We start from the raw sequence: 25,014 nt of genomic DNA on the forward strand, positions 1-25,014 counted from the left end.
TACGATACATTTTTGGACTCACCTTGTGCTGTGCTCACTTGAACAGGAAGGTGGCATGGCAGTCCTTTGTGGGCAAATTTTGTCATCAAACTTTGTCATCAAAGTCTGGCATTCTCTGGATTTATGGTGGGACCAAATATAGGACCAAACACACATCACAACAAGAGAGACAACACAACACTACATAAAGAGAGACCTAAGACAACAACATAGCATGGCAGCAACACACGACAACACAGCAAGGTAGCAACCCAACATGAAACAACATGGTAGCAACACAACATGGCAGCAGCACAACATGGTTGCAGCACTAGACATGGTATCAAACATTATTGGGCACAGACAACAGCACAAAGGGCCAATGAGCACCGATACGTTTTATCTATAATTTCTCTTCATTATTTATCTTCATATGACAAGGATTAAAAAGGATTTGCCAGTAGATTGTCGACTTGATTCATGAGGATGACTGGTAGCTAAGATTTTGAAAGTAATATGTTGACATGATCAGTCCAATCAAAGCTACTGTACATAACGTGATTTGACGTCATTTTATCTGTGGCCAATGACCTTGCGTCTTCTTGGAAGAGCACTTCTAATGTAACTCTATGGCAGGACCCAAAGGGATTACATTTTGGATGTCTACCCTTACTAAGGACTTAGACTTGGCAGTGACGTGGTGTCCCCATGAGTGACAGAACACTGAGCCAATCACGGCTTGCCCCACCACCACAGAAAGCACTGAGCTAGGCTAAAACACCTGCATTTTGGAGCTGTCTTACTCAAGAAAACAAAAAAAGAGACCATGATTGTATGCAGCTTTATTAACTCAGTGATTTTTATATTTTTGACATTGTTTGATATGTGACACGTATTAATGCCAAAATAACATGCAAAACAGGCAATCCCCCCCAAAACTATGAAATAACACATATGGAATCATGTATTAACCAAAAAACTGTTAAACAAATCCAAATATATTTTATATTTGAGATTCTTCAAATAGCCACCATTTGCCTTGATGACAGCTTTGCACACTCTTGGCATTCTCTCAACCAGCTTCACCTGGAATGCTTTTCCAACAGTCTTGAAGGAGTTCCCACATATGCTGAGCACTTGTTGGCTGCTTTTCCTTCGGTCCGACTCATCCCAAACCATCTCAATTTGGTTAAGGTCGGGGGATTGTGGAGGCCAGGTCATCTGATGCAGCACTCCATCACTCTCCTTCTTGGTAAAATAGCCCTTACACCGCCTGGAGGTGTGCTGGGTCATTGTCCTGTTGAAAAACTAATGATTGTACCACTAAGCCCAAACCAGATGGGATGGTGTTTCGCTGCAGAATGTTGTCGTAGCCATGCTGGTTAAGTGTGCCTTGAATTCTAAATAAATCAGACAGTGTCACCAGCAAAGCACCCCCACACCATAACACCTCCTCCATGCTTTACGGTGGAAAATACACATGCAGAGGTCATTCGTTCACCCACACCGTGTCTCACAAAGACACGGCAGTTGGAACCAAACATCTCAAATTTGGACTCCAGACCAAACAACAAATTTCCACCGGTCTAATGTCCATTGCTTGTGTTTCGTGGCCCAAGCAGGTCTCTTCTTATTATTGGTGTCCTTTAGTAGTGGTTTCTTTGCAGAAATTCGACCATGAAGGCCTGATTAACACAGTCTCCTCTGAACAGTTGATGTTGAGATGTGTCTGTTACTTGAACTCTGTGAAGCATTTATTTGGGCTGCAATTTCTGAGGCTGGTAACTCTAATGAACTTATCCTCTGCAATAGAGGTAACTCTGGGTCTTACTTTCCTGTGGCGGTCCTCATGAGAGCCAGTTTCATCATAGCGTTTGATGGTTTTTGCGACTGCACTTGAAGAAACTTTCAAAGGTCTTGAAATGTTCCGTATTGACTGACCTTCATGTCTTAAAGTAATGATGGACTGTCGTTTCTCTTTGCTTATTTGAGCTGTTCTTGGCTCAAACGCATTAAGAAGGAAATAAATGCATTCCAGGTGACTACCTCATGAAGCTGGTTGAGAGAATGCCAAAAGTGTGTAAAGCTGTCATCAGGCAAAGGGTGGCTATTTGAAGAATCTCAAATATAAAATATATTTTGATTTGTTTAACACTTTTTTGGTTACTACATGATTCCATATGTGTTATTTCATAGTTGTGACTTCTTCACTATTATTCGACAATGTAGAAAATATTAAAAATAAAGAAAAACCCTTGAATGAGTAGGTGTTCTAAAACTTTTGACCGGTAGTTTGTGTATATTATTTTATTTGTTTTTTTATTGTATTTATTTTGCTAAAAATGTGGGGCTCAAAACAGGTGGGGCAAATCAAATGTTATTTGTCACATGTTTTGTAAACAACAGGTGTTGACTAACAGTGAAATGCTTACTTTACGTCATACCTGTCTTGACTGCATTAAACTGGGAGAAACTAGTTAAGCTAGCTAGCTTTCTAGGCTAATTGAGGCTGCATGCGCTTTCTCGTCCTACACAGTTCCAAATAACAACTCCATTCAGATTATTAGATAGCAGCCTACCTGTTGGCTCTTGGTCGTTGTCGCCTATCCTTCTCCTTTAACTTTTAATTCCATCGTTTTAATTCCATCTTCCATTGATTAGATATCTCCTCACTTTTGCCACACTCTGAGGCTCTATGACTGTAGCCTATTGCCTCTTTGATGACTTACGATTGGCCAACGACAAGCTACACGTACCACTCTCGTGAAAAGCAAGGGCAGCAGCATAAATGATCCAATTTCTCTCCCTACTGCAGCAGTCGTGTTTGGATCTGTACGGGTCCTTCCAGACAAGTCAGTTAAAATTACACATACCCGAGACCCGTGAAAATCAGATCCCACCCAGACCCGTGATATTTAGAATTCTGGATCTGGATCCGAACCCGCTCGGGTCCCGGATTGGGTCTCTGGTAATCGGGTACAGGTAGATCCGTGTAGACCTCTAAAACACACACATTAACACGGACTCACAAATATGTACATACACACACACAGCCTTCACCCTCACATGCAGTTTTAAACAAACAGCAGCAATGGGTAGCTAATATTTGCCCTAGTCTGTCCTACAGTAGGAGCTCTCTGATGAGAAATTGTGACCTTTTCAGCCCTACTTTTCTCCCTCCCTCTCTCTCTCTTTTTCTCATTTTCTCCCTCCCTCTCTCTCTCTCCCTCTCTCTTTCTCTCCCTCCAGGCCTGATACTCCGGGTGGTAAAGAGACGGGAGCTGCCAAAGTCAGTAAGAATTTGATCTAGCTGGGTTTGTTGCTAAAGTCTACGCCTCCCTCACCCCTGACAGGCTGAGCTGATTGTCCATCAGGCCGGGGATCCCGCCCCCTGAATGCCACTGTGCACACAGATAATGGAAATCATATGAAATGTCTTTTGACTGCCTCTCTCTGTGGAGCTCCCTTTTTAACTGGTGACATTACCTCCCCCCAGAATGCAGTGTAGAGTTAAACCCTTCTCTACTCTGTTTAGAGTGTGGTTACAGGGTTAGCCTGCCTCCAAAGGGCAGAACCTACATTGCAGTGTTGTGTGACAGATACTTTTTCTGACTCATCTTTCCCCTCCTTATCCCTGAATGGACTGGTGTTCCCAGCACCCTTTCTGTCACTTATGTATCTGTCTGTTTTATGGATGGTGCAGTATTCTGCGGCACCTACCGAGCTATGCAGAGTGGTGCGGCAGACCGGAGAGAGAGAGTGTGTGTGTTAGCAGAGGTGTGAGTGTCCCTCAATCTCAATGCTGAGACATTTCACTCTACAGATAGACAACCCATTGTAAAGCTAGTGCCCTAAGACTGAGGGGAAAGCACTGATATGTAATTGTCAGAGGCTCTTAAATGGCTTCCTTGCCTTGTCTCCTCTCTTCCCTCACCACTGATCTGAAAGGACTGGGTAAGTGAAAGCAAAGTAGTAAAGGAAGCCATATATAGAGAGAGAGAGTAGTCTAGAGTCTGGGTGCGTTCCAATGGTCTTAAGTGGCTTCCTCTCCTCGTCCCCATTCTTTCATCTCCACTGACAGTAAAGAACTAGATATGTAAAGGCAAAGTACTGGTAGGCATACTCTATATTATTTTACAGATCAGCTAAAGTGAAGGAGACTCTGGAGAGGAGGCCATTTCAGGCTGTTAATTACACACCTGCTATGTAGTGAGGTCGGAGCTCTCGGATGCATGCAGCTGGTGTGGACAGCAGAGCTGTGAGGGGGCCTGGGCTTGTCTGAGCAGGCAGGAGAAATACACCGCCACACCTCTCCACCTAGGACTAACACTGTTACCTGCTGCTTTCCCCTTAGACACGCCACTAGACGTTCATAGCAACCGCTCCAGTACAGGGGATTCACAGGGAAAGGGATGTATCAGAGTTGCTGAATAGAAAGAGAGCGCTAGAGGGAGGGTAAATTAACACTGTAGGCATTTTGGCCTGTAGTATGTGCTTGTCTATCCACGAGCTGAATTCCTACCTGGCCAGGGAGTGTCAGCAGGAATGTACAGAGGCGGGGAGGGCCGCTAGCGCTACTTGTGACCAAAATTGACTGTGTTCTTTCCCTGTTCAACTCTCTTACCCTCTTACCCTTAGCTGTCCTCGCAACATTCACATGTATGTACATGGAAATACATAAGAGATATATACTTAGAGTCCAGTTCCATGTAATGTGATCCTGTCCTGCTACTGTGTACAACAGCTGCAGGCAGCGGGCACAGAGTTCGCCTCTCCTCGCCGCACGTAGCTGTCTCTACCAGTCCAGCAGAGAACAGGACAGGACAGGACAAACAGCTCACATGATTTACGACTGTATACCCCCACCTGACTAACCGTCGCCTTACCAGCTGCTATATGGGGCAATGCTGGTCCTATAGGCGCCCCTGTCCCCATAGTTCCACACATACACCCTGCGCTCCTGCCCTGCGAGTGTGTGTGCTGATGCGTGGTTGTCTCTTACAGCCCAAGATGACCCCGCAGGAGAAGCTGAAGATACGTATGCAGAAGGCCCTCAACAGGCAGTGTGAGTAGACTGACTGGACTCTGTTTGGTCAGTCTCAGTTACAACTCATTTATGCTGTGTTTGTATGTACATATTCATCCTTCCTCTGCTCTTTCGCTCCCTCAGCCAAGGCGGATAAGAAAGCAGCCCAGGCGAAAGTCACTCAGCAGGAAAATAAGCGAGCGGTGCGTGTGTGGAATCGTGTTTGTGAACTGCTAGCCAGCTCCCCATTATAGCATAATGTGTGAAGTTTCCTCTAGAAACAGACAGTGTCCCCCCCTAAGACAGTCCTTTGATCTATGTTGTCGTCTGCCATTGGCCCTCATGGCTGTGTGTTTACTTTGCAGGAGCGCGAGGGAGAGCTCAGAGCCATGGCACGCAAGATCCGCATGAAGTAAGACTGTGTGACCGTGTGTGTCATGTAACAGTGTGTGTGTGACGCTGCGTTGTGGCGCTGTATGACTGTGGTTAAACGGTGGTGTGTGTGTTCCAGGGAGCGTGAGCGTCGGGAGAAAGAGAGGGACGAGTGGGAGAGACAGTACGGACGACAAAGCCACTCGCCCTCCCCATCTAAATATGGTGAGTTCAGTGAGTCTCCCCTTACTGTTATATCATTGTTAAATCCATGACGGGAAGTGTTCAATTGCACACTTTGGGAAAAGGGTGTAGAATTGGGATGTAGCCCATAAGCGTGTGACAGTGGCTCAGTACTAGTTGTCAATCAAATTTGATTTGTCACATGCGGCGAATACAACAGGTGTAGACTTTACTGTGAAATGCTTACTTACGAGCCCTTTCCCAGCAATTTAGAGTTAAAAGGTAAGAAAATTAGCAAATAAATAGGGAGGTTGTTTTGGGGGGGGGGGGGGGGGTCACTGTGTGACACAGTGGCTCAGTACTAGTTATGACAGTGTTGTTGTTATTGAACTTTCTGGCAGGCTGTTGTGTTGGTCTTTCATCAGAGTATCTGTCCTCTGTCTGTCCCTCAGGTCGCGACCACAGCTCATCCAGAAGGTATGTGAGCAACCACAAGAATGTCCACTGTTGAGGAAGGATGTTGACTCTCACTCACACACATTATCTCAGTAGCGCATCATACTCTCCCTCTGCATTCTGTCACAACTCTTTCTCACACTGTAATGGGGAAATGGAAGATCACTGTAGTTCATATTCAGTTTAGAGTGATTAACACAATGTTTAGCATGTGTATATATTTTCCCTTGATTTCCAGTGTTCTATTTATGACACACATGACATACACTCTCTTTGTTCCTTTCTCGCTCTCCCTCTCACACACTTCTATTCAAATGTGTTCTCTCTCCCTCACACTTGCATTCAAACTCTTTGTCCCAATCAAAAACATGAATACTCTCACAGAGGGCTGTCAGTGCTGATGTTAGGCCCCCTCGTCCTTAGTCCTCCCTAGGGATTGTGGGGCCTGCAGTGTGCCTGCCAGGCCGGCTGTGGTAATGGGAGTGGGGACACGCTGAACCCTGAGTCTCAGTACATCAGAAACAGATGAGGCTTAACACTGTCAGTCTCAATACTCTACAGCAGTGCTGCACTTAGACCATGTGTGCTCGACAGACCAATGGTAGATGGTAGTTTAGTCAAATATGATACAAGCTAGCAAGTACCAGCAAATACTGGAGGGCAACTGTTTACACCAGGAAGTATCCAAATGTTGTAAAGAAAGTGATGTCTTGTGTAATAATATGGCATGTCATGTTGGGGGTAGTGAATATACTGTGGGGTCCAAACGTAGCACTGTGTTACCTGAGACTCACTCACACTCTTTTCTCGGGTTTCCAGGAGGTCCCGTTCCCGGTCGAGGAGTCCATATTACCGATACTAAACATACCGTTTGGACCCACCAACTCCCACACCCTCCTCACCCCCTCCTCTGCCTACTCTTCCAGTGAAGAGATGAGAGAAAAGGAGAGAAGTGAGGGACAATGTCCTGAATGGAAGAGGAGTGGGAGAGCGAGACTGAATGAGAGTGAGGTAGAGATAGATTGGGAGATGGAGAGAGGAAAATGGAAGAACTGAATTGGAGGCCGGAGATTGAGATGAGTGACAGATTTGGAAGTTGTTATTGCTGACAGCTTGTCACATCTGGCCACATTTTAGTATATCAGTAATTCTGTATACATATTCTCTCCTTTATGATGGTCTTAAGTTGCTCTTTCCCCGTCCCCTCAATCTCTCTCTCTGAGAAGGGTGTGTTGGCATCACTGTCTATCACATGAATAGGATGTCAAAGAATCAGATTTAAATTTAACCTTCATCTGTGTACATAATTTTCTTTGATAATAAATGAGTGAACATTAATGAAATCCTGAGGGGGTGTATAGCCCCATGTGTGAATATGAAAAATAATTGATCGCTAATGATTTTGGTCTTTTTGTATACCATGCCCCCAACCACTCACCCTGTGAATTGAGACTTAATCTGTTACTCAGAAGAGTACAATCAAGTATTTTGTTTTAGTCCAAATATGATCAGAATTCAAATAAAATGCACAAAAGTATCTGATGTACGTCTATTGGTTTGGTGTGTCTTTACTTGAACGTTATAATCTCTCATACATGCATTATAAATGTGCACAAGGCATAACTGCAACATTTCACTATTGAGGCTTTGTTGAGACAAGAAACAAAGTGTCTTATCCATCATTTGATTAAAGTTGTTTGGGCTTGGTTATATTAAAGTCAGGGACCAAACCAGTAGTTTGGTTATTGTAGCTAAGATTCATTACTGTTTAGCATTTACAATTATACAGTATAATGCATTTTTCGAAATGAGTGTGCTTTAGCCTACTGGTAAGATCAACTCACTAAGTGATGAGTGTGAATGCTGACTTCTTATGTCGCCATTTATAGTCTACTACCCTACTTCTAAGTGAAGTTCTCTTTAAACGTGCCATTTGAAGCAATACTGTTAGCCATCAGGTGGCGCCAAACATCTTGTTTGTCAAATAACCTACCTTTACCACATTTTGTCAGCATGTGTTACATTGTCAAACGTGCTGGTTACATTGTTGCAGCTAGCCATTTACAATGTTTAACACAACTTGTTAGCTGTATTGTCTCCTAACCTGTCTGAATCATTTTCCAAACAAGATAGGCTAGCGCCTTAGTTTGTCTTTGTAAAAGTTTAAGGTCAGGTATATGAGTTTTCCCCGCCACTGTATTGTATGTGCCTTCTGGTGAGTAACAAAAGGAGAACAGTTTACTTTGGTTTCGAAATCAGCCGGACAGCAAAACACCTGTCTTCAGCGGCCTTGTTAAAGCCACTTCCGCCTCACCCACATCCTTAGCAGGCAGCTTTAACCAGTAGGCTGCATATAGGCTAGGGGTGTAAGGAGGAAGTGGCTGTGCAGCTGTAAGTCCTATTGTTGCTTCCCATCATCCCATGTATTCTGCAAAGTGCATTTTCATATCATTGCATAAAATAGTTCCTGAAAGAAATACGCCACTAATATTGATTACTTATAGAAGCCAAACCAGTCTAGACTATGATGACACCATTGCAGGAGGACTGTGCATGTATTATTATTATGTTTTCGGTTTTACTATCCTTGTGGGGACCAGAAGGCCTCACAAGGATAGTAAAACGAGGAACATTAGGACAAGTGGAGACATGTTTGCTGGTCCCCACAAGGAAAAATGCTATTTTAGGGTTAGAAATAGGGTTATGGGGTTAGGAGTTATGGTTAAGGTTAGGTTTAGGAGTTAGGGGAAATGTTATTTTGAATGGGAATCAATTGTTTGGTCCCTAAAAGGATAGTAAAACTAACTGTGTCTGTGTGTGACATTGTGTAGAGGGCGGGGTCGGGGTCGGAGTAGTATAGTGGCAGGCGGCGCCTAACATGTTGCCCCTGCTTTCCTCCGCTGCGGGGCTGGTAGCCTGAACTTGAACACTGGCTGGTGCACAGCGAGTCACGACGACATCCCGCCCGTGCCATAGAGCTAGACTGTAATTTGGTCAAGGCTATTCTTATCAACTTGATACATTAAGTTAGATTCCGATCAGGAGAGTGGATACACCGACAGAACCTTGACTGGTGTAATTAAACAGAATGTCCAGACGCAAACAAGGCAGCCGACCGCAACACCTGAGTGCAATTCAAGGTAAATTGAGAGAGGCTATGGCCATAGTTTACTATTAGGAGGTAGCCTATATGCATGTTATGTATTTCATATACGATGTATTAATGTTAAACTTTGTTTTTGTGGGGTTGTATCAGTCAGGTTATGTGGGTATGCGCACCTTGACATTGAAGTTGAATCATTGATAAAAGTTTATCTTTTTTTTTTTTAAAGAGCTGATATATGTAGGCTACACTCAGGTTTGCAACAAATACAGTTACAATCAATGACGTGTTCATAGGCTACACATAAATGGTCGGTTTAAGCATAGGTAATCAATATACACATTTTTGCTCTGGGGGGGACACTGCTTTATTCCTTGCTGGCCCCGTATATTTTTTTTCTAGTTTTTCTTTCTGTCTTGTCTGTGAAGCCTGTTTGAATTATCACCTCTTTTGCCAACATGAGCGCTTCCTTGTGGGGCAGACCGCGTGCTCTAGACTCTGTACCCGTGTGACAAGACGAGAGAGAGGAGATGATATAGTCTGCCCTCACAACAACTCCACTGACCTCTTCCACTTATCAGTTTCATCCAAATATATCCTAGAGACCCCATTCACTTAACTTGGGAATAGGCATATGTAGGCCATCATAAAGATCTATAGTTTTATATCAAAATGATACAGGCTCTGGTTAAGGCACGGGTTATTTGATGAGATCGCTTTTCTTCTCCCGGGCACTGTGGGCAGGCGTTTACAAAAACACTGAAATGCTCTGAAACAACATGTCTCTTTCTCTGTTTCCCCAACGAAGACCAGTAGAGCGTGCCTAGTTTGACCACAAGCCTTGACTCTTCATAGTGTGCGTGCAACCGCGCCTAGCTTGTCTGCACAAACAGCGAGCAGCAGCACTGAAACAGGAAAGGTTACATTTTTTAGTAACCACCGGTGAGCTCCTCAGCGCGACTGTACTGTCTGTACCTGTCCTGTACTCGGCCTAGTCCGGGCAGGTGAAGCCCGTCAAAGCGTTAAGGTGTGTACATGACCGTATTGACTCACTCCCTCCCTCAACTCTCACAAGTCGATAAAAGAGTGGTGAGGACCAGTCAAACAACGTCTGGAACAAGTCAAACCTGACCAACGGTCATTAACCATCCTTGCCTTAGCTGAGTCTACATGGGTCATAAATGAGTCATGGACATTTTCTTTTGTAGCCTACGTTTATGGCTCTGATGAGATAGACAGAAATTGGACTTGAATCTGAAACTAGACTACATCCCTGAGAGGTGCTAAAATGTAAACCACACATTTCATTTTAGTAATCTCATGTAAGACTCATAACTCTCTTTAGTGATAATGGTTAATTTGGCCTCAAGCCCTGAGTGACTCAGAACATCTTCAAGTCATGGCCACTCACTTTCTTACTGAAAAATGGGTCAGTTCCTTGCCTAGTTGCACTCACTTGAGTTGTTGATGATGATTGAGAATGTGTGTTGACAGGTGTGAACGTTTTTTTTCTCCAGGCCTTGGGAATTGTATAATTTAAAAATATACAGTACCAGTCCAAAGTTTGGACACACCTACTCATTCAAGGGTTTTTCTTTATTGTTACAATTTTCTACATTGTAGAATAATAGTGAAGACATCAAAACTATGAAATAACACATATGGAATCATGTAGTAACCAAAAAAGTGTTAAACAAATCAAAATATGTTTGAGATTCTTCAAAGTAGCCACCCTTTGCCTTGATGACAGCTTTGCACACTCTTGGCATTCTCTCAACCAGCTTCATGAGGAATGCTTTTCCAACAGTCTTGAAGGAGTTCCCACATATACTGAGCACTTGTTGGCTGCTTTTCCTTCACTCTGCGGTCCAACTCATCCCAAACCATCTCAATTGGGTTGAGGTCGGGGGATTGTGAAGGCCAGGTCATCTGATGCAGCACTCCATCACTCTCCTTCTTGGTCAAATAGCCCTTACACAGCCTGGAGGTGTGTTTTGGGTCATTGTCCTGTTGAAAAACAAATGATAGTCCCACTCATCCCAAACCAGATGGGATGGCGTATCGCTGCAGAATGCTGTGGTTGCCATTCTGGTTAAGTGTGCCATGAATTCTAAATAAATCACAGACAGTGTCACCAGCAAAGCACCATCACACCCCCTCCTCCATGCTTTATGGTGGGAACCACACATGCAGAGATCATCCGTTCACCTACTCTGCATCTTACAAAGACACAGTGGTTGGAACCAAAGATCTCAAATTTGGACTCATCAGACCAAAGGACAGATTTCCACCGGTCTAATGTCCATTGCTCGTGTTTCTTGGCCCAAGCAAGTCTCTTCTTCTTATTGGTGTCCTTTAGTAGTAGTTTATTTGCAGCAATTCGACCATGAAGGCCTGATTCACGCAGTGTCCTCTGAACAGTTGATGTTGAGATGTGTCTGTTACTTGAATTTTGAAACATTTATTTGGGCTGCAATCTGAGGTGCAGTTAACTCTAATGAACTTATCCTCTGCAGCAGAGGTAACTCTGGGTCTTACTTTCCTGTGGCAGTCCTCATGAGAGCGAGTTTCATCATAGCGCTTGTTGGTTTTTGCAACTGCACTTGAAGAAACGTTCAAAGTTCTTGAAATGTTCCGTATTGACTGACCTTCATGTCTTAAAGTAATGATGGACTGTCGTTTCTCTTTGCTTATTTGAGCTGTTCTTGCCATAATATGGACTTGGTCTTTTACCAAATAGGGCTTTTGTATACTTTTGTATCTTTTGTATACCCCCCCTACCGTGTCACAACACAACTGATTAGCTCAAACGCATTAAGAAGGAAAGAAATTCCACAAATTAACTTTTAACAAGGCACACTTGTTAATTGAAATGCATTCCAGGTGACTAGCTCATGAAGCTGGTTGAGAGAAGTCATCAAGGCAAAGGGTGGCTACTTTGAAGAATCTCAAATATGAGATATATTTTGATTTGTTTAAAACATTTTGGTTACTACATGATTCCATATGTGTTATTTAATAGTTTTGATGTCTTCACTATTATTCTACAATGTAGAAAATAGTAAAAGTAAAGAAAAACCCTTGAATGAGTAGGTGTATCCAAACTTTTGGCTGGTACTGTAATATTTTTTACTCACAACACCAATAGAGACAGGAAGCAATGATGTCAGTGAATACATGCCACTGTGCAGCCTGCCATCTCAGTGAAAGGAGCTGTCAAAGGGTTAGTTAGGGGGAATTGGTCAGTATCGGCAGACCGGAATAGCCTGACTCCCTCTATAGCTCTGGTGGAGGGGCTCAGCATCAAAAGTAGCATAAAAAAAAAACTGGGAGGGGTAATTTTCTCTGAGGGCCATATCAGCAGTTGCCCAATCATCATGGTGTCTGACCACCTACTGTCTCCCTGTTGTTGTAAGATCTTACAGAATGACATGAAGGAAAGAATATACAAGTTCTTAATAATTGCTATTTTCTTAAATGTTCCTTTTGACTTTCTCCATCTTCCTCTCTCTGTCTTTGCCACCTTTCCCGTATCACTCCCCTGCCCTAATTTCTTTCTCACTTTCCCCCACTTCTTTCTCTAACACTCCCTAACTCGTCTCTCTCAGATGCCCCTGAGCCCTCGGATGCTGCCGCTCCTTCATCATTGGAGGAGTGGGGGTCCCTTCCCCAGGTCAGGGGTCGTGAGGAGGGTCGTGACCTGCTGACCTGTGGGCAGTGCAGCCAGGCCTTCCCTCTCGCCCACATCCTGGCCTTCATCCAGCACAAACAGGGAGCCTGCCGCTCCCGAAATCATGCCCCCAACACTCACACACCTCCTTCCCCAGCCAAACGGACACAGCGACGCGGTGCTGTCACTCAGGTAGAGGCTGGGTTCGTGGAGCTGAGGAGAGTGACGGACAGGTCCAGAGGGGAGGAGCATAGTGTGAAGGTGGAGCCTAACAGAACAGGTGAGTGCCTGCAGGTTCCTAATTAGAGACTTTTTTTTTTCTGGCTTTTGTTATCTTCTCCCCCGCTACTTCTAACAACTGTCCCCCCCCCAGTCCAGCTCATTAGCTGGGCGTTGCTGTGCTGCGGAGGCCTCTGTGAGTTAGTGACGCGCTGGGTAATTGTGTGGAAAGGATAGGCAGCAGTGTTTTGAGGCCCCAGGGGGCCCCTGAGGGCTCCAATGCACCTGAGCTCCCCTCCATCTCCTTGACTCTGTCTCTCTCAGGTGAAGTGGCCAGGTAAACACGTAGGGCAGGGCACAGTGCTCTCTGGCCACGTAATAACATGGCCTGCACTCACTGGAGGATTGGCTGTGCTGAGCTGAGGGGGACAATGAGATGGGGTCACAACCGGGTGGTCATACTTAATTACAAAATGTTTAAAAGGATAATGTCACCATCGTTCTGGTGTGTTTGCATGGCTTCTGAGTGCAGGTGTATGTTGTCCATCAGATGGGCATCCCAATCATCTGCATTTTGAAAGTAGATAGTTCAGTGATACTTTCTCCCCTTGTCTCCTCACCCTCATCTTTACTGAGCTGAGAACAGGTGTGAGAAAGGAATGTGCTTTCATCGGTCCAGAGATGGGAGGAATGGAGACAAGTGAAGAACACCAACTTATGACTATTGAGATGCACCCATGGTTTCCTTCCTTGTCTCTCCTACCTAAGAAGCTTTCTACTGGGCATCTGAAGCAGAACTACAGTGCCTTGCAAAAGTATTCATCCCCCTTGGCGTTTTAACTATTTTGTTGCATTACAAACTGTAATTTAAATTGATTTTTATTTTTATTTCATGTAATGGACATACACAAAATAGTCAAAATTGGTGAAGTGAAATTTAAAAAATAACTTGTTTACAAAAATTCTAAAAAATAAATGGTGGAAAAATGGTGCGTGCATATGTATTCACCCCCTTTGCTATGAAGCCCTTAAATAAGATCTGGTGCAACCAATTACCTTCAGAAGTCACATAATTAGTTAAAGTCCACCTGTGTGCAATTTAAGTGTCACATGATCTCAGTATATATACACCTGTTCTGAAAGGCCCCAGAGTCTGCAACACCACTAAGCAAGGGGCACCACCAAGCAAGCGGCACCATGAAGACCAAGGAGCTCTCCAAACAGGTCAGGGACAAAGTTGTAGAGAAGTACAGATCAGGGTTGGGTTATTAAAAAATATCAGAAACTTTGAACATCCCACGGAGCACCATTTTTAAATCCATTATTAAAAAATGGAAAGAATATGGCACCACAACAAACCTGCCAAGAGCCAACCAAAACTCACGGACCAGGCAAGGAGGGCATTAATCAGAGAGGCAACAAAGAGACCAAAGATATCCCTGAAGGAGCTGCAAAGCTCCACAGCGGAGATTGGAGTATCTGTCCATAGGACCACTTTAAGCCGTACACTCCACAGAGCTGGGCTTTACGGTAGAGTGGCCAGAAAAAAGCCATTGCTTAAAGAAAAAAACAAGCAAACCCAAAAGGCATGTGGGAGACTCCCCAAACATATGGAAGAAGGTACTCTGGTCAGATGAGACTAAAATTGAGCTTTTTGGCCATCAAGGAAAACGCTATGTCTGGCGCAAACCCAACACCTCTCATCACCCTGAGAACACCATCCCCACAGTGAAGCATGGTGGTGGCAGCATCATGCTGTGGGGATGTTTTTCATCGTCAGGGACTGTAAAACTGGTCAGAATTGAAGGAATGATGGATGGTGCTAAATACAGGGACATTCTTGAGGGAAACCTGTTTCAGTCTTCCAGAGAGTTGAGACTGGGACGGAGGTTCACCTTCCAGCATGACAATGACCCTAAGCATACTGCTAAAGCAACACTTGTGTGGTTTAAGGGAAAACATTTAAATGTCTTGGAATGGCCTAGTCAAAGCCCAGACCTCAATCCAATTGAGAATATGTGGTATGACTTAAAGATTGCTGTACACCAGCAGAACCCATCCAATCCAGTTTTGCCTTGAAGAATGGGCAACAATCCCAGTGGCTAGATGTGCCAAGCTTATAGAGACATACCCCAAGAGACTTGCAGCTGTAATTGCTGCAAAAGGTGGCTCTACAAAGTATTGACTTTGGGATGGGGGTGAATAGTTATGTACGCTCAAGTTTTTTTGTCTTATTTCTTGTTTGTTTCACAATAAAAAATATTTAGTATCTTGTGTAAATGAAATGATACAAACCCCCCCCAAATCAATTTTGATTCCAGGTTGTAAGGCAAAAAAAATAGGAAAAATGCCAAGAGGGGGGGGGGGGGGACTTTCGCAAGCCACTGTATGTAGGCAGTAAGAGGGGGCCTAAACTCACAGTATGTAAAGGTCATGTATTTAGAAGTGAACAAGCAAGTTCTCATCCGTCTGTCTGAACCCTAGAAATATAATCTCTAGATTCTATTAAAATGGTCTGAATGACTCTGATTAGATGAGACTTAGGGCGGCAGGTAGCCACTGTTAGAGCTGCAGGTAGCGGTGAGAGCGTTGAGCTAGCAACCGAAAGGTCGCTTGTTTGAATACTCAAGCCGATCAGGTGAAAAATCGGTCAATGTGCCCATGAGCAAGGCACTTAACCCTCATTTGCACCAGGGGTGCCATACTTCTATGGCTGACCCTGTAAAACAACACATTTCAGTGCACCTATCCAGTGTATGTGACAATAAAACATAATTTCTTTAATGTTTTGTTCATATGCATATTTTTGGAACTGAGACCCTTACACATGCGCACTCTTTCTCACACACAGACACACACAGCCACTTGCACTTCCTTCCTTTGTGTAACGCTCAGGGGACTTCTGCATGCTCTGTTTCCGTCTGTCCACATCGTTCTCTTGTTTTTCTCTTTCGGTCTCTTCTCTTGCTGCCTGTTTTTCATGTTCTCTCTCGCTTCTCTTTCTCGCTCTCTGTCTCTATCTCTCGGTCTCTCGCTGCCTGTTTTACATGTTCTCTCTCTCTCTCGCTCGGTCACGCTCTCTCTCTCTCGCTCGGTCACGCTCTCTCGCTCGGTCACGCTCTCTCTCTCTCGCTCGGTGTCTCTCTCTCTCGCTCGGTGTCTCTCTCTCTCTCTCGCTCGGTGTCTCTCTCTCGCTCGGTGTCTCTCTCTCGCTCGGTGTCTCTCTCTCTCTCGCTCGCTCGGTCTCTCTCTCGCTCGGTCTCTATCTCTCTCTCTGAGTTTTCTATTCTTCGTGCCCACAGGCTTACACAACAGAGCTACGCACGTGCACTACCCAAGAGCTGTACCGTATCTCCACCAAGCAATACAAGATCACTTTTAATAACGAAATCAGTCACTGGTGCATGAAAACATGTATCTAATGTCGATCACCCGTTTTTAGAGTTCAGATTTGTCCTTTAAAATGTTAGGAGGTATTTGTGGAAAAGACCTAGGTTGAAATGTGTTGAACTCTTTATGTATGTGTTGTTGGTGCAGTGGTCACAAAATGTCAGTTAGATTTTTGTTTACGCTGTATTGTATGTTAAAAACCCAGTGCAGTCAAAAACGTGATTTTCCTGTGTTTTATATATATTTCCTCACTGACGTTAATAATAATACGGTGATATTGTGAAAATGAAGACAATGCCCTATTAGTGTGAGAGCTGTTTAAAAAGACCACCTGAAATTTCTGCCTGTTTTGGTGGGATGGAGTTAGGCCTGCCTAGTGACATCACCAGGCAGTAAATTAGTTAATAGACCAATGAGAGAGTTCCCAACCTCCCTGCCAATAACAGCTAGTTTTCAGTTTTCCCTCCCACTCACACTCCTAGACAGTCCTAGCAAAATTATTGCTTGATAAATTGCTCTTTGCTAAGAAGCAATTTAGTTTATTTTGACCATTTTAATTGAAAACAATCACAGTAAGGCACTACATTTTTACTGAGAAATTATTTGATATTGAAATAAAAAGGTCTTTATTGGACCTTTTTTAAGTAACTCAAGTTAAACGTTTTGTATGTGGAATGCTATGATTTGATACAGTACTGTATGTGCTATGTGTTGTTGGTTTATCTGACCCACAACAGGAAGGAGAGTGAATATGCAGTAGCGGTGCATTGGTAAAATCACTGGGGAAGCCATGCCTAAAAAAAACATTACAACCTATGTGTTGTGATAATTGCATTGTTTGCTCTATAACCTGTTAGTTCATATGCCTTGAGACCATGATATATATGCAGTGAGGGGAAAAAAGCATTTGATCCCCTGCTGATTTTGTACGTTTTCCCACTGACAAAGAAATGATCAGTCTATAATTTTAATGGTAGGTTTATTTGAACAGTGAGAGACAGAATAACAACAAAAAAATCCAGAAAAACGCATGTCAAAAATGTTATAAATTGATTTGCATTTTAATGAGGGAAATAAGTATTTGACCCCTCTGCAAAACATGACTTAGTACTTGGTGGCAAAACCCTTGTTGGCAATCACAGAAGTCAGACGTTTCTTGTAGTTGGCCACCAGGTTTGCACACATCTCAGGAGGGATTTTGTTCCACTCCTCTTTGCAGATCTTCTCCAAGTCATTAAGGTTTTGAGGCTGACGTTTGGCAACTCGAACCTTCAGCTCCCTCCACAGATTTTCTATGGGATTAAGGTCTGGAGACTGGCTAGGCCACTCCAGGACCTGAATGTGCTTCTTCTTGAGCCACTCCTTTGTTGCCTTGGCTGTGTGTTTTGGGTCATTGCCATGCTGGAATACCCATCCACTACCCATTTTCAATGCCCTGGCTGAGGGAAGGAGGTTCTCACCCAAGATTTGACAGTACATGGCCCCGTCCATCGTCCCTTTGATGCAGTGAAGTTGTCCTGTCCCCTTAGCAGAAAAACACCCCCAAAGCGTAATGTTTCCACCTCCATGTTTGACGGTGGGGATGGTGTTCTTGGGGTCATAGGCAGCATTCCTCCTCCTCCAAACACAGCGAGTTGAGTTGATGCCAAAGAGCTGGATTTTGGTCTCATCTGACCGTAACACTTTCACCCAGTTCTCCTCTGAATCCTTCAGATGTTCATTGGCAAACTTCAGACGGCCCTGTATCTGTGCTCTCTTGAGCAGGGGGACCTTGCGGGCGCTGCAGGATTTCAGTCCTTCACAGCGTAGTGTGTTACCAATTGTTTTCTTGGTGACTATGGTCCCAGCTGCCTTGAGATCATTGACAAGATCCTCCCGTGTAGTTCTGTGCTGATTCCTCACCGTGCTCATGATCATTGCAACTCCACGAGGTGAGATCTTGCATGGAGCCCCAGGCCGAGGGAGATTGACAGTTCTTTTGTGCTTCTTCCATTTGGGGGGCTGTTTCGGATGCTTTATCCGGTGAGAGACCACATTCAGCCTTTTGCGAATTGAAGGAAAATTATGAAACACAGACAAACAATTAATTATTAATTATTTTTCTTGGTAAATGTTTAGGGGAAGCCTGGCTTCCCTTGACATCCATGAATACATGCCACAGTGAATATGTCTGCTTGAGGAAGATGACTCAAAGTGAATGAGCAGTTATGCCACAACGGATAGGTGTGTGTGTATGTGATAGAGAGAGGTGGAGAATGGAAGAACGAGATCGATTATCATGCCATGACGTTATTCTACTTGTTTGTTTTTTTCTCATCTCTAACATTATTCTCCCCCCCACCCCCCCCCATCTTCAACAGACTCTTGCTTGCCCTCTTTCAATCTCCCCCTACACTCTTTTCTCCTCTCTCTTTCTCCCTCGGGAGAAGAGATTCTGCCTGCTGCTCGTTAGTGCTTCTAGCCAATCTGCATTTTTAATTAGCAGTTATTGCTTCTGCTTAATATTCCTACCCGGGCCAAATGGGAATCCTTACAAAAAAGATGGAGAGTGAAAGAAAGAGCGAATGAGAAACCGTCTGGGTATTGTGTTTCACTCCAGGACCCCGAGACAAAAGCCCCCCCTCGGGGAGAGATTTGGGGGGGGGGGGGGGATGGGTCTGAAGTACAATCCAAGGGGTGACATATTTTTGTGGTGTTTCTCGACCCACATTGCTACATCCTTTTTGATCTTTGTCCCGCTTTCCTTATCTTATCAACTTCTCTCCTACTCTACTCATCTCTTCAGGCTAAGTTAAAGGATGTATCCACCATGTCTCCTATCCTCTCCAGGCAGAGAGAGGGAGAAAAAGAGTTGCTTTCTCTTTCATATTATCTCTCCTCCCCCGCCAGTAAAATACAGAAGGATTTTGACTTCAGGAAACATGAAAGCGGCTTATACCAGAGTCAGCTTTGAACCTTTACAAAAAATAGAACTGTTTTCCCCCTCAATTTGAGGATCTTCTTTCCAATTTAGATTTATGCAGAAAGGCCTCATTTGTCAAGCCGGCTGAGTCAGTCCCTGATTTACATAAAGCCTTCGTTTTCTCAGTTCCGCTAATTAGCAATTTGCAGCTTAATTGGAGAGTGGCTCTCGGTTAAGAGACAGCTAACCACGTTTAAAAATAATGTCTCTAAAAACTACCCATCTCCCCTTTCTGCTGGCCTCAGTCTCTGTCATTCATCTCTCGCCTACTTCTGGTCCAATCAACAGCCTTCGCTATCTCCGTGTCCATCTCTCCTTGGCTTCTGTCTCAAGAAGGAAGATAAGGCAGGAAGAATGCATTTTTAAAAGTATTTCAACTTTAGACTACCTTGTCCTGTAGATTTGACCCAAAGAGTGTTCAGTATCTTCCCTCTTGCTGTAGTCACTCATTCTTCACTGAGTAAACAGGTTTGGTTTATCACAGCCTAGCTACCCACAATAGTTCCTACTGTTTGATGTGTGCTGTTTTAATAAAACCTATTGAGATCCCTTAAATTTTTCAGGTCAAGAAAATGTTTCCGCTAATGCCTTTTGGCTTGCTTACTAACTGTTTGTGTTGTTTCTGTAGCAGAAGAACCGTCCTGCTTCACCTGCCAGCTGTGTGAGTGTGTGTTTCCCTCTGCCTGGGCCCTGCTCCAACACGCCCAGCACACGCACTCCTTCAGTATCTACCAGGAGGACGGAGAGAAGGATGAGGAGAACATGGGAAGAGGGGGTCACCAGCACTCCAAACCTGCAGCCACCTTGGATCCCTGTCAACTGAGCCACACCCTGGCAACCGCATTCCACCCTTCCGTTCTGCGTCTGCCCCGCATCTTCCGTCCACGGCAGAACCACAGGCCAGCTTCTCAGGCCAGCTCCACCCCTTCCTCCAGAGAACGACAGGCCCTCAACTTCTGTCTGAGAGAGCTGGCTGAGGGCAGTAACACCACCGCTGGAGGTCTGGTCTCCTCTCCGTCGCCATCCCCCCCGGCCGTCTCTTCCTCCCCCCAGTGTGGGCCCGTCCAGGCGGGGTTTCCATGTGAGCTGTGTGGCCAGGGCTTCCAGTCCCTACGCAGCCTGTCAGCCCACCGCAGGACCCACGCATGTGAGCGGCCCTACCACTGTGGCTTGTGTGACCAGGCCTTCGCCCAGAGTGGTCAGCTGGCTCGCCACATGAGGAGTCACCGCAGAGAGACAGGCGTGGGTGGAGGAGGGGGCTACGAGGGGGTGGGGCTGGTAGGGGAGGATGAGGGGGGTCGGCAGGGGATGAGAGGGAGGTTTGTAATGCAGGGGGCAGGAGAGGGGATGTTGAGTAGAGGACCAGGGGAGAGGGAGACCTCTGAGTTGGACCTATCCCTGTCCAAGCATCACTCCCCAGGCTCTGGGCTGATCCTGCTCTCCTCCCAGCCTGGAGGTCCAGACATGAGCCTGCTCAGGCTGTTCCAACCCCAGGGAGAAGTGGTGGAGGATGAGGTGGAGGGACAAGAGGAGCCCCAGCACGCGTCCCCCTGCGCCAGCCCCTCAGAGGGGTCACTGGAAAGCGGAGAGACGGGGGGCAGCGGGGAGAGTGGCATTGCCAGCGGAAACTGCACCCCCAAACAGCCGGAGAGGGAGGACAGGGCTCAGGTAGGGGGGGAGTGGGAGAGCGAGAGGGACGGAGAGATTGCGGATGGAGAGAAGGAGTGGCTTGCAGGCGGAAACCGCAAGGTGGTCCAGGAGTGGCAGAGGGAGAGCGAACAGAGGGGAGGAGGAGGAAACAGTGTCATCAGCAGTAACAGTGGTAACAACGACGTGGGGTCAGGGAAGAAGAAGAAGGAGGAGGCCTGTGAGTACTGTGGGAAACATTTCCGGAACAGCAGCAACCTGACGGTGCACCGGCGCAGCCACACGGGAGAACGACCCTACCAGTGCGGCCTGTGCAGCTACGCATGTGCCCAGAGCTCCAAGCTCACACGCCACATGAAGACCCACGGCTCCCACGGGGCCCGTGCCCCGTTCCTGTGCCAGCTGTGTGGAGTGCCCTTCACTGTGTATGCCACCCTGGAGAAACATCTGAAGAAGGTGCACGGGCTGAGCCATGCCAGCGTCGGGACCTACACACAGGCCAGCGCAGCTGATGCCAACTGGGCCCTTGTCAAAATGGATGATGGGGTGGTCATCAAGATGGAGGAGGATGAAGCCAGTACGGACCAGACAGAAAACAACATGGCTGCCATGGAGGAGATGGGAGTGGAGGCTGAGGAGAACCTGAAAGGGAAGGTGGATGGTACTGTGAGCCCAGCCATAGTGGAGGATAGTGTGGGTGAGCTTCCTACTGAAGGCAGTGCGGACGTGGGCTTGGCGTAAACTACTGGTCCACCTTATCCGTCATATCACACTTTTGTACACTGACTGAGACATTCAAAAGCACTGGCTTGGACTTTCAATCATACCAACCACTTTGACCAACATAAATATCCATGGAATTGTAATGAACCTTTCCTAGCACTCAACTGGGGATCAATTCAAACTGGAATCTAGGTACCAACCCTGTCTCCTCTTAATTCCGTATCTGTGCAATGCTGAGGTACATCACGTCTTGACAGAGCTGACAATTAGCATATGCAAACCCGCCTACTTAGACAATAGCACAAAACCCTGGCATGCAATGGAAAGGAGGAGGGCGAACAGGAAGTCAACCACCACAGTCCACCAAAACACAGGAAGTTGATCACCATGCTCCAGCAGAATATAGAAAGTGGACACCAGTGGTCAATTGATTGGTTCACTCAGTCAACATACTAGTGATGATTACCAATCAAAACTGAGAAATGTAGAAAGCAAAAAAGGGTTTGTAATTATTTGTATTTTTTATTTATTTATATCTAGTGGCAAGAGATTACTATGATAGTGAGGCTTTCATATCCTGTTCCATGGCTGTGGTGACAACTGGCATGGTGGGTCGAAGGGGAAACAAACCCAAACATAGGTTGCCTTTCTCAAAGTCTCCTTTTTAAATGTGCTTTTGTCACAACACCTGCTACTTAATGTAAAGTTTACGAGGCTCGCGAGGCCCAGCAAAGTTGTGTTGTTCCTCTTTGTGTATGGATGTTATTTTTATAAATGTGTATGTCATCTGCTGAAGTTTTCCTTGCTTAGCTCCTATGCATAAGAAACTGCAATTTAACTTCATATGAAACAGGTGTGGATTTATTTCCTTTTGTACTTGATAATTTGGGGATCTTTTTCTTTCCTTTGTTTACATTAATAAAAAACGCTGAACAGCTTGAAGCTTATGTATGCATGTTTTGCTGCCATTTGAAATGGTTTGCTCTGTTCTTTTCTTCTCCTGTGTTTTGAATTTGTCCTTATTTATGGGCAATGCATGTTAGTGGTTGGCAAATGAAAAGTCTATCTACTGCTAAACTACAGGGTGGAGCGCTACAGTAAATGGCTTGTTGATAGGTGGGAGAGTTTTGTGGGTAACATTGAATGAGTGTGTGTATGTATGTATGTATGTGTATGTGTGTGTATATATATATATATATATACACACACACATACAGGGAAAGTCTTTAGTAACACTTGACTTGAACCTTCGGTCAAATGCCTAGCTAACTACATCTGAAACATGACATAACAAGTCATAAGCAAGCTGTTTTATTTGCTTGGAAACTGAGCCTATGCCAACAACAATGATGCAAGCAGCGAAAGGCAAGATAATTGTGGCTAACCTTTAGCTACATTTGCCATAGTGGCTGAGAACATGGTTTGAGTGAAGTGTCACTAACTATTTTGTGACTACTGTGATTTACATTATCATTGATGTCAGTATACACTGATGGCAGGGAACCCTTCTTTTTTTGACACTTTGAAAAAACAATTCTATGCTTTGTGTATGAAATTAGTGATAGGGTAAAATGTGAACGATTGATGGACGTGAGCGGAGTATACTTGTTCAGGGACCAATGTTATGTACGTAGAATGGTACTCCTACATGTAGATGTCGTTGCCATTGTTCTCATCAATTGACTGTATGCCTCAAACTCATTTTCCCAGCATTCCTGGTTTTCTGTCTGTGCTGACTGCAATGAGGCTAACTACACCACTGTCTTTGTAAACTTGACCCCATTTTGTCATTGACCTGGTTATGAGGAGTCTCATTAAAGAATTGAGGCAAAGTGATCTCTCTGTGTGCTCATGTGCTTTTCGGTCTCACACAGTGTAGGAATGGCCAAACCGGCTCCTGAAAGACAAAGGCAACAACATCAGACGGATGTAAACAAGCATAGAGGCTCCCTCATCCAGTGCTGTGACATTAAACATCCATAACTCTGGATGACTGGAGTCAGTCCACAGAGAAACGACCTACACAGATCAAACTAACACCAAACGAAAGAGTTTCTAAAAGGCAGTGACAGGACTCAATCTGTAGGCCAGTTGAACTTTATGTAGTATGGGTATGAAGGCTACATATCCAGGGAATTGGGATGGGACAGGGGCAAGCTGGAAGGTTTCTAGGGGTACTGGGTGCCAGGGGGTTGAGCTCGCAGGGGGGAAGCGTTGTAATTGCAGACTGCATTTTAGGGGCACAAAAAATCCTGCGACCAGCATCCTATGGCCTTGGCCCTGCCCCCTCTAATGAGAAGGCAGCTCTATGATCCTATAGCTCATTAACAGCAAGCCTTTTTAATGAGCTTTCAGCAGGGTGGATGGGAGAGGGCACCAGATGCACACACACCCCCACTACCAATTACTATTGTGTAGCGAAGAATAAGGAGGGAATGAAGAGAACCAAAGCCATTCACTGGACCAGACCCAGAGGAGTTGGTCCGCTCTTCTCCCCAAAGAGGGAGAGAGGGCAGGTACAGCACAGGTGTGGGACAGGTAACCACCTGCACTGCTCCCCTTGGAGCCAGGGCAGGTACACTATGTGGGCACTCCTGCGCCATTTGGTGTCCGTATGGACCCAATTACGTAAGGTGATGCAAAGCAGTGCAGTAGGCACCACGGCAAGTGCATACCTTCCCACCCCCAACTGGCCTTTGTATTCCTGCCAGCCACCTCCAGTCCACACCTCTGTACCGGAGCAACCATGACCAACCCCAACCCCGCGCCATTCACAACGGTCAGCCAATCACCTCTCTGAAATTTATCAGACACAGGCCAATAGAGCAGGGCAAGGTAGGGTGCCGGAGAAACCATCAGCTGACCCTGCGTGTGTGTCTGACCAGGGCCCGGCCCTGGGGCGGTGGTGGCATGGACTTTGAGATCTAATAGCCGTGTCTCAGCTCTACAGAGAAGGCTTTTGTTGGGCCAGGACAGGGAGAGGAGTTATAGGAGGAAATGCTCATTGTAATGGCTGGAATGGAATCGATGGAATGGAGTCAAACGCTGAACCAATTGAAGTGTTTACAGAGCTAGCAGCACAGTCATGGTTACCTCCCCTGCCACAGTCATGGTTACCTCCCCTGCCTTATGGCCATGCAGTCATGGGATTCATTCATGATATTGTCTTTGACTCTTATTGTTAGTATAATCTCAAGGGGTAAACAGGGACGCACTGTCATATTGATAAGACATCCAATGATGAAAGTTACCATAAATACCCCAGACAAACATGCAGTTCTGTG

The 25,014-nt window shown here is 45.3% G+C and overlaps 2 protein-coding genes across 2 annotated transcripts; both read left to right on the top strand.

Moving 5' to 3' along the window:
• The first annotated feature begins 3,234 nt into the window (after positions 1 to 3,234).
• Positions 3,235 to 7,558, top strand: LOC311102084 (uncharacterized protein). The gene is made up of 7 exons (XM_084143302.1): positions 3,235 to 3,268; positions 4,984 to 5,044; positions 5,150 to 5,208; positions 5,371 to 5,417; positions 5,517 to 5,602; positions 6,013 to 6,037; positions 6,836 to 7,558. The coding sequence occupies exons 2-7, from the start codon at positions 4,990 to 4,992 to the stop codon at positions 6,876 to 6,878; spliced, it is 315 nt and encodes a 104-aa protein (XP_083999428.1). The 5' UTR covers positions 3,235 to 3,268; positions 4,984 to 4,989; the 3' UTR covers positions 6,879 to 7,558.
• Positions 7,559 to 8,920: 1,362 nt separating this feature from the next.
• Positions 8,921 to 23,559, top strand: LOC311101604 (uncharacterized protein). The gene is made up of 3 exons (XM_084142733.1): positions 8,921 to 9,156; positions 12,728 to 13,069; positions 19,989 to 23,559. Exons 1-3 carry the CDS (start codon positions 9,105 to 9,107, stop codon positions 21,746 to 21,748), a joined length of 2,154 nt encoding a protein of 717 aa, XP_083998859.1. The 5' UTR covers positions 8,921 to 9,104; the 3' UTR covers positions 21,749 to 23,559.
• Positions 23,560 to 25,014: the final 1,455 nt, after the last annotated feature.

Source organism: Coregonus lavaretus (genome assembly GCF_964263955.1).
Source record: "Coregonus lavaretus genome assembly, chromosome: 26".
Lineage (NCBI taxonomy): Eukaryota > Metazoa > Chordata > Actinopteri > Salmoniformes > Salmonidae > Coregonus > Coregonus lavaretus.